Source organism: Cryptotermes secundus, unplaced genomic scaffold (assembly GCF_002891405.2).
Source record: "Cryptotermes secundus unplaced genomic scaffold, Csec_1.0 scaffold523, whole genome shotgun sequence".
Lineage (NCBI taxonomy): Eukaryota > Metazoa > Arthropoda > Insecta > Blattodea > Kalotermitidae > Cryptotermes > Cryptotermes secundus.
In genome coordinates, this window is record NW_019734360.1 from 317651 (window position 1) to 332915 (window position 15265).

At 43.4% G+C, this 15265-nt stretch overlaps 1 protein-coding gene across 2 annotated transcripts in view; it reads right to left on the reverse strand.

Annotated features, from left to right (window-relative positions):
* The window catches only part of LOC111868862 (MAP7 domain-containing protein 2), a 210648-nt gene extending 195395 nt beyond the window's left edge, over window positions 1–15253 (reverse strand). The window contains exon 1 of one of the 2 annotated variants that reach the window (XM_023859894.2): window positions 15169–15253. In XM_023859894.2, coding sequence (XP_023715662.1) covers window positions 15169–15214 — 46 coding nt within the window. In that variant the 5' untranslated portion in view covers window positions 15215–15253. Of the gene's footprint in view, window positions 1–10641; window positions 10733–15168 lie in introns of those variants that run through there. The other variant, XM_023859896.2, reaches the window with a different exon arrangement.
* Window positions 15254–15265: the final 12 nt, after the last annotated feature.

Sequence of the window (15265 nt, forward strand, 5' to 3'; positions counted from 1 at the left end):
CAATAGTATTAATAAATTCAGTTGTATGCAGAAAGCTGGAAGGGATTAAAGGACTACTAAGTGCAACCGTCGAAAGGTGGGTGATTGTAGTGAAGTGTTCTTCCTGCCCTGTCCGAGCCAGACCCTTATAAGACCCTGGGATAGGAACCCAGCTCTACTGATTAAAGTAAAGAACCCAAAGAAGTGAGCGGTGGTGGAGTGGCGCACAACGAAAAGGACACAAAAAGGAAGTGAGCGGTTACAATGGCATGGATTGGATTGATCTGGCTCAGGATAGGGACCATTGCAGAGCTCTTGTGAACACGGTAATGAACCTTCGGGTTCCATAAATGCTGGGAGATTCTTGAGTGGCTGCACAATTGGCGGCNATTGGACAATATTAAAATGGATCTTGGATAGGATGGGATGGCATGGATTGGATTGATCTGGCTCAGGATAGGGACCAGTGGAGGGCTCATGAGAACACGGTAATGAACCTTCGGGTTCCACAAAATGCTGGGAGATTCTTGAGTGGCTGCACAATTGGCGGCGTCTCAAGAAGGCCTCAACTCCATACTTAAGTACAGAGTGCCTAACAGGAGTAGAGACTGCTCAGTCGACATAGGGACAGGCTGAACGGCTGAGGAATTTGGATCCGACCCCCGACACGCGTAAAAGATTTCTTTCTTCTCCACAGCGTCCAGACCGGCTCTGATGCCTACACAACCTCCTATCCAATAAGCATGGAGGCTGCACTCAGCTCCATCTATTTCACTCCCCCATACGTGTTCATGGATTGGTGCTTAATCAAACGTGGGGACTTCATCAAACGTGGGGACTTCACCTTATTCAACCACTAGTTGAAGCATTCATGGACATAAACCTTGGAGAGAGCGACAGCTGCATTACATATTCCTGAATTTGGATAGGTCCTACATACAGTTGTTACGGCAGGCGTCTGCACCATTTATATTTCCATCGCCGCGTCGTAGCAACGTAAGTCCTCTAAGTCTGACATTATCTGAGTAGTATTTAAAAATGTACTTCCTACCTCATAGAAAGCGGGGGCACACGGTAGCGTAGCTGGTTGAGGCACTATGCTACAAGCCAGAAGGTCGCGGGTTAGGCTGACAAACTCACAGTCATCTGTGAGCCGATTGTCTAGAGAAAATTTAAGAGCCTCGATGTTTCACGACCCTATGGGCATTCACGGCCTGTTACAGGGATAGCTTTACCTTTTACCCTACCTCACAGAAAACACTGCATCTCAATTACATGTTACATAGGAGAACAATCGCTGTTTATTCTAAGAATCATACGAAACACAAAACTCACTGTAGGCAAAATTAATTGTTATATGTTAAAGTGGTGCATACAGTAACCACTGCATTTTAAAAGGATAATACATTTTTCTAACGGCCGAAGGGATTCGTTGCGCTGACCACGCGACACCCTCTATCCGCTACAGTTGGCACTAATTTCGCCGACAAGCGGCGGTCGCTCGGTCGGTATTGTTCGCTTGCGGACTAAAACCACGAATTTTCTAATAAAGTTTTGTTATAACACAAATTATTAACGAGTACGTAATGATCAGTCGTCAAACAGGTAATTAATGCAAAGGATAACTTCCGATTTGTATGACTAGTTTACACGATAAACACCACTGCACTACGAGCTTTCATAAGAACTGGACGAGCTGGACTCTGGCAATTATGCTGAAATAGTAAAACCAGTACGTGCAAACAGTCGCCAACATACTGCTGCAAAAATATCGTTTAGTTATCAAAAATACTAATTTACCTGTGCAGTTTAGTTCCTCCGAAAAATTTGGGTTTTTAGTTTCTTGAAAAATCAATACTGAGCTTTCGGCGGACGTACACGTTTTCATGCCACTTCCTCAATGAGAAAAAACGAGTGCTTTTTAATGCTGTCCGCATGTATGTGCCCCTCACTAAGGCCTGAGCGGTTAGACATATTCGATATTAAAGAATTTATTCATCATAGATGGGAGCCGGAATAGCGACTGGACGACTGGACGACCGAGGGGTTGAAGTTCGAGTCCCGGTAGGGCCAAGAATTTTTTCTTGTCCACGTCCAGACCGGCTCTAGGGTAAATCCAGCCTCCTATCCAATGGGTACTGGGGGCTCTCTCTCTCTGAGGGTAAAGAGACGGGCGTGAGGCTGAGCACTTTCCTCCAACTAGTGCCGAGGTCAAGAAAATATGTGGATCTGTACATCCACTCCCACATACGTCGTCATAGCGCAGTGCTTCATTAGTTAAGCAAAGGGACAACTTTACCCTTTTTTCATCACAGGTGGGTGCACGGTGAATACATTCTAGTTCCAAAAACAGGAGCGCTTAAAATGGGCGACGAAAACCGAGACAACTGAATAGAAGGGCAGCCAAGCAAGATACGTTCACACACGACCTACATAAAAACATATGTGAGCCACATGTAGAGCGAAATTTCTACTCTGGCTACATCCATAAATCGCATGGATATGACGTTTTCACAATTCTGTACAATCCGCCACTGCTCGGCATAAGTCACTTCAGGGATATACATTCCAGAACCTTTCATCTACTATTTACATTAAAAAAAAACTTGAGCTTGAGCTGTTGACACACAGTGACATCACATTAGGCTTGTGCCTACTCACTTCGCCGACACCAGTCCTTACCAGTACCGCACGACACAGACTACGTGCAAACACAAACAGTCTACAGTCTACCATTCCATCGGACACTCCAAAACTACGTTCAGATTTATAGACTGGAGTGCTATCTTCTGGGATGTGACGCGACCTAGTTCGGTAGAAGTTTACAGATGTTTTGGAGGAACGTATTGCTTCAGCTTCGGTGTCGAAGACACGCTAATCAAGCAACGAGCAAGTAGCATGCAGCAACCTGGGCCCTTAGTTCACTGCTAGCTCTTAAAGAGCTCCAACCGGAGCCCTCAGTTCTCTGCTAGCCCTTAAAGAGCTCCAACCGGAGCCCTCAGTTCTCTGCTAGCTCTTAAAGAGCTCCACCCGGAGCCCTCAGTTCTCTGCTAGCCCTTAAAGAGCTCCAACCGGAATCCTCAGTTCTCTGCTAGCCCTTAAAGAGCTCCAACCGGAATCCTCAGTTCTCTGCTAGCTCCTAAAGAGCTCCAAGCGGAGCCCTCAGTTCTCTGCTAGCTCTTAAAGAGCTCATCTCTCCACACAACAAAACCGTCATGATGCCGCATGCTATATTATAGTAACACGTCTCGCCGATAGAGCGCTACAGGCTCTGGTTGCAGGTAGTAATAATTCCGCCGGTAGGTAGATCTGCCAACAGTTGCCTCTGTGTCGTCGGCTGTAGGAATTTTAATAATAAAAATAAATATTATTTTTAAGAACTTCGTGAAACCCGTATTTTGAATGGGTATCATTTTTGGATGTTACAATCTCACGGCTGAATGAGGATACTCATACGCCTATTATAGTCGATATAGTGACGGGTTAAGGATTGGACGGCCGCAGTTCGAATCCCGAGAGAGAAAACAATTTTCCGTATTCCGCAGCATACAGGCCTGCTCCCAGGCCCACTCAGCCCCCTATCCAATGGGTACCGTGGGTGCTTTCCACGGCAGTAAAGCCGTCGGAGCGTGAAGCTAACCACTTATCTCCACCTAGGGCCGACATGAGCAATGGTGAAGCTATACCTTCAATGCTCCATACGTCTTAATGGCGTGGTGCTTAATTAAGACCAGGGGTATTATTATTTTTATTGCTAGTGGGGTGGGACTAAGTCCCTTGTACTGCGGCCACTTCTGACCTATTGTACCAGCCCCAGATGATAGGTGAGGGTGATTGTGGAGTAACTGGCGGAATAAAAACTGGCAGGGGAAACCGAAGTATTCGGAGAAAACCTGCCCCAGTGCCACTTTGTCCACCACAAATCCCATCTGGCCAGACCCGGGATCGAACTCGGGCCGCCACAGTGGAAAACCAGCGACTAACCGCTTGAGCTATTGCGCGGCCAAAGCACAGGGGTAACTTTACCATTTACCTTACCATAGAAGTAAAGGCAAAGTTGTGCCTGTGCTTAATTTAGCACTGTCATGAAGGAGTATGGGGGAGTGAATGTATAGATCCACATATTCTATTTACCTTACCACATTCTTATTACATCTATCCAAATAAATCCTGTGCCACCAGGTGACGCAGTATTAAACCATCATATCTGGATTTATATGGGCATCGTATGAATACCGGAAATTTGTCGATTACAAAATCTAGTAACTTTCGAGTGATGACGTAACGATCCACGTCACTACCTGATTACGACGAATCTTCCAGGAAGTTTCAGATGAGCGGACTATGTCTAACAAATGGCTGCTGTCACACCCGCATACTGTGCCTCGCGCCCTGTATCTCCGGCAACCCACCAAGCATGATGGTCGTTCACTGACTCGGAAGTCTGATCACTTTTTTCTTTTTCGACAGCAGTCGAGAGAAGAGGGAGAGGGCTGAAGGAATCTTCGTGCGCATTCCACAGACGCGATTCCCTACCTGTGAGAACTTCCTCCGGGCACAGTCTCGACGGCCTTACCTCTCAACTGCGGCAAAGTTTCTTATATAATCGTCAGACATGAACACACAGCAAATTAACAAAGCCAAGCACAATGACTGCTACCCGTAAGCCTACTCTAACACTAACACAACTCTCACGGTTCCACGCGAAGTTCACAATGAAAAAGCGATTAATTCCATAAACATCATTAACAAGTGAGGACACGCGGTGGCGTAGCTGGTTGAAGCACTGTGCTACAAGCCAAAAGGTCACGGGTTCGATTCCCGCTGAGGTCACTGGGTCTTTCAATTGACCTAATCTTTACTGCCGCACTATGGCCCTGGAGTCGACTCAGCCTCTAACATAAATGAGTACCAGGAATCTTCCTGTGGGTAAAGGACAACCTTGCGGCGCGTAAGGCTGACCTCGCCGCCATGTGCAAGCCGACTGTGTAGAAAATGTGAGCCTCGACGTCTCACAACCCTATGGGCCTCCACAGCCTGCTACAGGGACAGCTTTCCCTTTTTTACCTCATTAACAAGTTCGTCTTTATAATGATAATAGAGAGGTGCAGTGTATTTTCTGTACGGCAAGATAAGGCTTACCACGCCATGAAGAGTATAGAGGGAGCGAATGCATAGCTCCACAGAAATAGAAGTTGGTACTCAACTTCACTTCCCGGCCTCTTTACTCGGGGAACAGAGTCCCCGGCACCCTCTGGATAAAGGATTAGTCACTACCACAAGCGGCCTGGACGTGGTGACAAAAATTTGCGGGACCTGAGGTCCTCACGGGACTGACTGCGAAAATTAAGCCTATTGTATTCTGGGACGTAACTTCTTATGTGGTAACAAGGACAATATACCAACAGTTCCGAGGAACCTGCAAATGGAGGGAGCAAGTCTGTACCTATCTGCCAAACTATACAGCGTCACATCTTATCAGTGAACCGTCACTCCCCGGTCCACCTATAGAGTGCATGTTTCATGTGAGGTATGAACCTAGGTAAAAAAAAAAGTTATTCCTAGGCTTAATTAAGCACCACGCAGTGAAGACGTAATCACTCTTAACCTCGATACTAGATGGTGGTCAGTGGTAACCTTCACGTCCCTGCTTTTCCTCCTGGGAAACAGACAGGAGGCTGGGTGGGCTCCTGAGCCAATCGGAATGTTCTGCAGAAAAGAAGAATCTGCTATCCTTGCTCGGTCGTCCAAACCGTAGCCTAGTAGCAATACCGACTGAGCTATCCAGGCTCCTGTGAGGTACGAACTTAAGGCTTCAGATGGATAATGAAGACGAGAGAGCAAGCTATTTGTAAATACACTGCGAAGAAATAAATGTCAGATTATTCAAGAGACCGGTAAATGCACCACCTTCACACAGTGTTTCGGTTGAAATGATTAATGGAACGGGGGCTTCTGGTGTTAACCAGTGCATGAGGCTTCATTATGCAACCGTTAACGGAACCATCGAATGAAATTAGCATCCCTTTTGCAAACCCAGGTGTCAAAGTGCCATCCGGCGTACCAGCAATACAGCTGACGGTGACAAAGGTCTCAGGGCATGCAACGGAAAAACATCCGTTGTGGAACAGCAAGCCAACATAACTGTTCAAAAATTCCCGGCGATACAAGAACACACATTTATCCTCTAGGACAGAACTTGCAGAGGGTCAGACCTATCGGAGCGAGATGTTATAAGGCTTGCATGGTCTTAGACGACGCTGCGGGATCGAATCCTGTTCCAGGCATAAGATTTTACGTTCTATTCTATCCTGTGATAAGAAGCTATATAACAGGTTGCTCCCAACTCTGAAATCCTACCACAGTCGCAAGAACAGACAACATTCCTAATAGATTCTAAAGGGTTCTGATGGTGGATGACAGAATTACTGGATTTTTGGACTTTATCCAGTGATTGAGATTAGCTCTTTCTAAGGGGCCCAACTGAGTCGGTGTCTTCCTTTCTCACCTGAAGACGGAAACAGATACAGTTTCCGAAACGTCGTGTCCTCTAGTACCTAAAATTACGGACGATGGAAAAAGTCCAAAACCCCAGTAATTCTCTGTGAACATTCCTAATGCGTATAAGGCGAATTATTTACAGAAACAATTTGCATGACGCGTCAGCATTATATGACCGCCTCTGTGGTCTAGTGGTCAGAGTTCCTGGTTACAGATCCAGAGGTCCCAGGTTCGATTTCCGGCGCTACCAGATTTTCTGAGAAGTGTGGGTCTGGAACGGGGTCCACTTAGCCTCGTGAGGATAATTGAGGAGCTATTTCAAGGAAACAGCGGCTCCGGTCTAGAAAACTGAGATTACGGCCGTGTGGAACCGTTGCGCTGACCACGTGACACCTTCTATCCGCTAAAGTTAGGACTAACTTCGCCGACAAGCGGCGCTCGTTCGGTCGGTATGGTTCGCTTGCGGACTACAAGCCACGGAATTTTTCTTTTTGTCAGCTTTATATAGAATGTGCCGGTTACGGGAGCTACCAAGGGCGGTCCAGACGTGAATACATCGCGGTGTATATGTGTATGTATGTTTCCTTCGACTTGCTGTATCTAACATCAGTCTCATTTAATTGGTTGGGCGAACGAGATCAGGAGAATAAAGCAGCAGCAGCATACACGTGCCCCCATATTCAGCGGACATAACTCAGATGCGACATGACGTCCAATCGACTTGGTAAACACGAGACCAACGAATTCAGACCGACCTTACTTATAACAGATTAATTATAATGCAAATTACGGAACGTCCAGGCTGAGTAGGTAGCGCTCCTGCTTTGCAGTCCGAAAGTTCCGGGTTCAAATCTCAGTTCGTGCGCCAGCAATCCTGACTGAGGTTTTTCGTTGTCCTCAGTCCATCAAGGAAAATTCCGGGATAGGATTTCAAATAGGACACGACCGCTACCTTAAACGTCCTTTGTAACTCATTATTAATTTTTCATCCTATCACTCGAGGCTATATTTTCTGAACTACTAATAAATTATAATCCTGCTTTACTCAGTGGTTCTGAGTTGAAATATAAATGAAAGTACCATATAGGAGCCGTGTCAGTCGTCACTTTAAAACGGGGGAAAAATTAGTTTAAATTTCAGAAGCAGCAAACCAAATGCAAGCGAAACATGTACCCTTACATTCTGTACGGTTACTATGCATTCGTCCATTAGGATCATACTGTTAACATCTCTGGCCTCAAAAGCTCAATTATCATCAGTCAGAAGAAATGCTTTCTATGCGACTCTGCATTACATGTATATACCCTCACGGAAGTGTATACTTCTTCAGATTAACAATTCAGGATGTATGGGGAGACAATACGAGCTATCTTTTGGGACGTGACGCCGTGTAGTCTGGAAGATTAGTAATGTTTCGTACAAGCACTCCTCATAGCCACCACTGCGAGAACCTAAAATCCAACAAATGTCCTAACTTGTTCTACCTGTGACGCCAACAATCTATGGCTCTACAGCCCTTTGTTGGACCTTGGCCGATTTTCAGTTTCTTAATCTTTTTATACAGTCGGTAGGACTCCTAGGACGGTGGATCAGCTTGTAGCAAGGGCGCTACCAACACACATGACAGCACAAACACAGAATAAACGCACAGATATTCATGCCTCGAGTGGGATTCGAACCCACGATCCTAGTGTCGGAGCGGGAGAAGAGAGTTCATGCCTTAGAGCGCGCGGCCACTGTGATCGGCTGTGAATAACGGTGGATTATGATCGATACTTGCGTGACGATATATGGCGTCTCGTTAATCTCTACGGTCAAGAGGTGATAAGATATCTCTGCAGCGATGCCTGGCTGGCAATTGTTTCCCCTCTTTCATAACATAAAGCTAAACCAGTTACCTACACAATACAGTAATCAAGCGTTTGCACACGACTAAGCCAAAGATTGAGCAACATTTCGCAGGCAGGCCTATGTCAGGTGCAGCGGCACTGAATTCAGTTGTCTTCCCCGGAAATTAATTCTACAATAAAACTCTTTCAAGGCTGGTGTCCATTAAATAAATAACACATTCGCGAACGCCATTTAATAATATGTCAGCTCACAGCGGTGGTTATGAAGAGTTCTATCTTCTGGGATAACGCCGTATAGTCCGTTGAAAGTCAACCGCCGTCTCGGAGGAACACGCCGCCTTCCTTCTCGACCCTGATAGAGGCGATGTTCCTCCGAAAAGTCGGCTGACTTTTAACGGAATACACAGCGTTATATCCAAGAAGACAGACCTCTTCGCAATTTCATACATTAACATTTCTTTCTCTCGTGTTTTCCCCAAATGTAATTTGAATGATCAAGTCACGGTCGATGAAATGGGCAGGACATGTAGAAGACACAGAGAAGAGGAATACATATAGGATTTCGATGGGAAAGCAAGAAGGAAAGAGACCGCTAGGAAGACCTAGAAGTAAGCGGGAAGATAATGTGAAGACGGATCTTAAAGAAACAGGATGCAGGGGCGTGAACTGGACTCATCTGGCTTAGGAGAGAGGTCAGTGGAGAGCTCTTATGAACATGGTAATGTACATAAATGTATGCAACTCTGACAGGTATCAGGGCTCGAGTTTTCAGCTTCATGTGACACTACTAACGACGTATGATCTTATGAACTCCATACCGAAAGGAAGTACTTAAAGGTATAAAGGAAATTCATCACTAGGCTAAATTAAGCGCCACGCCTTGGGGAAGTAAGGGCTGTGGAGGTACAGCATCACTATTCTTAACCTCGGCCCTAGATGTGAGTGAGTGGTCAGCTTCACGCCCTTGCCGATCTTCTCCTAGGTCACAGCCCCCGTACAGATTGGATAGGAGGCTGGGTGATACCCAGCGCCGATCCGGACGTTATGGAGAACATGTTGTAAAGTAATTACTTACTAAGAATAAATTAACCATCCTCGGTTTATGAGGTAAATTCTGGCTTCCAAAATGTACAATGACGTCCATTTTGGTACGGAGCGAGTTGGTGCAGAATACGCAAAATAAATTAATTCGCACAGCTGTGAAACTCAATGAGGAATCCTACGTATATTATAATGATCATGAAGCCACCTCTGCTTAAGTTAAGAGACCACAATAATTCAGCTACAACTGTAAATTGTTGTCCTTTGCATGTAACTAACTCCATGGAGCTGCGCTCTTCTCGAGAAGCAGCCGCCAGTCACGCAGCTACTCAACATCTTCCCAAATTTTACGTAACCCGAAGGTTCATTACCGTGTTCACAAGAAAATTCAACTGGTCCCTATCCTGAGCCAGATCAATCAAGTCCACACCACACCATTCTATGTAAGATCCACTTTAATATTACCCGCCCACTTACGTCTTGGTCTTCCTATTGGTCTCTTTCTTCTGGTTTTGTTCTTTGCATCACATGGCTAAATCTGTTCACCTTGACACACCATGGCCAAGCACATCGCGTTTCACCATTTTTTCCTCTCTTTTCGAGTCCCTGCTCCAGGCTTAAGTAGTTTATAAGTATTGTAGAATTCCTGGAGGCTGGCCAAGTAACATACAAGTCTGCTAAACTGTCAAAAACCAAACCAGTTTGCGGCTTTACGCCATCTTATACGTTCTCTGTGCAGGTAAAGATACGCGTGTGTTTTCCGAGATCTAAGTATGACAGCCATGTTGTATGCAGAATGCCAGGTCCTAGACTGAAATGAGACTGAAGTACGTCATTTCCAGCACACTCCTCGAAAATGTTCCTCTACCTTGTTAAGTAAAGTGGGTAATAAAACTGGCGTACATGTTCTCAGCTCTTCGACAGAGGGCAGATTAGCCATGCAAAGGGGGCTAAATGCAAAAATCAGCTACTACCATGAATGCCGTACAGATCAGTTGACAAACTATGTGGCAATTACCTAATTTTTAGCACTTTTCCGGAATTTTCCTGTAGGGACTGCGGAAAATTACAAAAACCTCGGTCGTGATAGTTGTCCCGGCTGAGAATCGAACCCAAATATACAAGTTCAAAGCATACTACTTCCAGCCAGCTTATTCGGTATTATGAATCGTGTTAAACTACAGTCAAATGTGCACATACGTAAGACCAAAATACCATCTCCAACATTCACAGGGGACGACGGATCTATATAATAGAAGTATGCATGTACCTGACATTCCGGAGATGGTCGTATCCTCTATCGATATCAGTGCAAGCAAATAATCCTGACCGTGCACTTTCTTTACCCAGAACCACAATGAAGAAGACACGCTTTCCGCACTGTTCGCGCTCGACTGTAGCTAGTTCGAGGCACGAATCACACACGCATGTTCGTAAGAGTAAAATTAAACTAAACCCACGCGTTTCCATACACATAAGGGGGATTTCGGTGTACAGGGACTGCACAGGGAGGTTCAGTATGCAGACCTGCAAAATGTTCACGGAGCTCAGCCCTTCTTGAGGAGCCGTCAGTCACGCAGCTTATTCAAGAACTTCCAACAATTTACGGAACCGGAAGGTTCATAACCGTGTTCAAAAGAGTCCACCACTGGTCCCTATCCTAAGCCAGATCAATCCAGTCCATACCACCCCATCCTATCTCTCTAAGATCCAGTTTAATATTATGCTCCCACTTACGTCTATATCCTCCTAATGGCCTTTTAGCTTTCTTCCAATATCCTATATGCAATCCTCTTCTCCCATCTTTCGTGCTACATGCATTTCTTATCTCATCCTCCTTGACTTGATCATTCTAATTATATTTGGAGAAGAGTACAAGTTATGAAGCTCCTCATTATGCAGTTTTCTCCAATCTCCCGTCACTTCATTTCTCTTCAGTCCAAATATTCTCAACACCTTGTTCTCAAACACCCTCAGTCTATGTTCCTCCCTTAATGTCAGAGACCAAGTTTCACACCCACACAGGACCACAAGCAAATTATAGTTTCGTACATTCTAATTTTTATGTTTTTACACAGCAGACGAGAAGACGAAAGGTTGTCGACTGGATAATAGCAAACATTACCCGAATTCAATCTCCTCTTAATGTCCTCCTGTATCGAATTTTGATTTGTTACTGTTGCTCATTTGTGTTATATTTCAGTAATATAAATTTGAAATCAAACGAGAAAATAAGATTAGTCGATCAAATTCCAACTGGTAACAGAACTACTTTATGGCTTGTAAACATATTACAGATTATTTTTATTATTATTACTGTGGTGGTGATGGTGGCGGCAGCGGCGGCCGTGGCAGTGGGAATAACTTGTTAACTCTACTTACTGATTCTGCCAGCTGGGATATAACCAAAAGGTTTCACTTCATCTCCATGTATTTACTTGCTAGCCTATAAACTACATATATTTAATAATGAGTTTGTGTGTTTGCGATCTACCGCCATATCAGATTTCACAGGCATGACCCACAAGTGATAATTACTTCTTGACACCAAACCAAATGCCAAATACAGATTCCATGCAGCTGCCACACTGTCATTATAAACAATTTAAGTTATCCATTTTTTGCACATATTTCCATACGTCACAGAATGGCTCCAGGTACGCTGTCACCTCACAAGTTTTGCATGTGCCACATGGTCACTACAAAGTAAAGGAAACTAAATTGAGTGAGGCTGAGGATGGCTCCAATCCTCCTGTGGCACATATTCATATCCAATTTCATGAAAATCAGTCAGTTCAATAGCTGAAAGGAACATAGACACACACACACACCTCTGCAGAGAGAATGGAGATCTTTTTCCACTGAGAATGTCAGGCAGACTAAAAATGAAGCACTACTGAGACATCGTAAAGTTTATGAGATGATTATGTTGATAGCGACAAAGAAAGTGGCCAATAGACCATGATTTTCATGGTTTACCTAAGTCCCTTCACACAAATGCTGGGATGGCTTAAAGCAGACAATAACAGTTTCTACATACTCTTCAGTTTACCACTCTCAACAGTCTTACCATACAAAACTACACAACCTGTGCAACTGCAAAGACTCACATTCATAATGTTAAATCTTAGGATACGATACTAAGGTACATTAAAAAACTAAAACTTCTATTGTTTAAAGTCCCTAATATTTCAACATTTTTGAGAAAATATTACTTAACAATTTCCATAGTTTATGTGTTACAGATTTAAAACAAGAATTAGGCATCTTTACAAATAAAAGCAAAAGACTTAATAAAAATTTCATTATTCTGTGAAAAATGGTTCTTGGGAAGAACATGTAAATATCTGCAAAATTGCAGAGCTGTGGGGAAAATGGACAGTAAGAGAGACCACCTTAATGTATCCCTGGTCCACATTCTGGATCATCAGAACATTCATCATCTTTGCTGGAACTTTCCTGGTTCCTGTGAACCCCTCCTGCTTCTTTGGATATGTTTCCAGCATCAAAGTCTCATTTCTGTATTCAATATTTGCAGATCTCATGACATATTCAACATATTGATCCTTAGACTATTTCCAAACTTCTGCATCACATCCACCCGACCAGTATTACCTATATTAAAGGCTGAAACCCGATCATAAACACAAAATTGTGCGTTTACCAACATTCCCCTAGTTCTGGTTCAGCTGAGCTCCTAAATATTGGCATCACAGCTTCTGGTAGTGCCTCTGATCATGTACACATGAGCAGTGATCAGCTATATTTAATGCCAGAACTCTTGTTTTGGTACATCTGCAAATATTTTGTGGAAAAAAATTGCCTGTACATCTTGCCCCACCTTCTGAACCGTGTTTCCTGTGTCATTCTGCAAGGGTTCTGCAGATTTACTGCCAAAACTGGAATTTACCGACTAAAATTTTAAATTTAAAGTTTCCGTGGCAGTGACAAGTCAAAGGGCCTTTTTTTTGGGGGGGGGCTTTCCATACAGTGCAGTCTCGTAGTTGGTTAGCATTGTTTCAGAGAAACCTGATTCCTCCATCTTCAGTTAATAAGTTAGATTAACTCAGGTTTTGTTCTGTTATTATTAGGAAGGGGGCTCCTCACAGCTTGCATATAGGTAGGCTGAGTAACGTAAAATATGTTCCTCATATTTCACGAGAACATTCTCATTCGACCACCATGGGGGGGGGGGAGGAATGATTTCTTTAACCACTGTTAACAGCATATACCACAACAACCAATTCAACACAGAGACTGAGATGGATGCCTGAGTCCTCTTCTTTCATATTGATATACATAAAAAACCAGATCAGTGCATAAATAAGACTGATGTTATGCAGGCTACGAGGATATCAGGCCAAGAATAAGTCACCCACAGCTTACAGGTGTCCTATAACTTACAATTTTATACAGTATAAGGAACCAGCATAAATATTTGTCATATCTATTTTCTATATAGTTGAAGCAGACCAGTGGCTGACAGAATTCGAAACACAGTATCTCTTAAACTTTCCAACTATGTTTAGCTCCCCCACCCCATATGTCAATGTCATCTCAAAAACACAATCCTAGGAAATAATTATTTTAGAAAACTGAGTCCCATTCACAATTCCCATGTACTTTCTGTGCTGGTTCAATATTTCAAGTTTCCACAACAGTAAAGACTGATATTGTGCTATTCTATGTTATGAAGCTACACAGTCTTGCAGATGAACACGAACATCTTGGAGAAACATATGGCCTTGTTCCTCCAAAACAATGGTGTCCACTTACCTGATTATGCGTAACCCATAAGACCACAATAACACATCTAACGTTATAAAAACACAGCCAGTGACTTACTATAACAATGACTAACCATGCATGTGTGTCCACACTTCACATAAAGACAATAACTTATTCACATGTACTATCTGCTTATAAGTGATGTCTTGCCTTTGATCTCTATCTCAACCTTATAATGTTCACTTATTGTTGGGCATTCTATGTACCATTTCTAAGAACAGCACTTTTTTTATACTGTCTATAGCCAGATTTTAGCACCAAGGAACTGACATGCAAATTAAAAAGTAGTAAACAACAACTTTACTGCAAGGATTAATGCAATAGCCAGTTCTAGGGAACATTTCTGTTTGAAACAGTACACCACAACATACTAAATTTCTATACCAACTCATAACAGTTTATAAGAAATTGAAAAGCATATCGTCAGTTAAATAATTCCGTACAGTAGGTATCACCAAACAAATTGGTCCATCCGTATTTATCATTCATGTATTGACCGCAACATATGCAATGTGTATCAAACTTTATGTGCATCTACTATGTTTATTACACATGCTACCATCCTCATTTTGGCATATTTCTCGCAAACTAATCTTTGATGACTGTCACCCGATGTCTTATCTTAATCTTGCCGGAATCAAAATACCAGCTAAGTGCTCAAGCATGTATCTGCCCAACCCAAAGGCCACATCTGTCCTTTAAAACTTGGAACTGTCCAGTTATAATTGACGCTAAACAAAAATCAAAGCAGTATTTATAAGAATATTCGATTCGCACCACAAAGTTCAATGAAAAATATATTTTCTACACATCCTCCGAAGGAAATGTGTTTAAATATACGTACTTATTATGGTACAAAGATGTCTAACACGAGAGAAAGACGTCATCACACCTACTTCAGAAACAAAAAGGTGAATCAACTTGAAGCCGAACTCTTTGTATAACAAATCCAGACGAATGTCTACAGTACTCAATTGATACATTATTCAAAACTGAAACGTCTGTTTACCTGTTTTTTCCTGGAGCCCCGAAATCCCCTCCTTGCTGTCAGCCATCTTAGCACCAGTCACTTACCCAACTGCACTATGGGTAACTAACAAATAAAT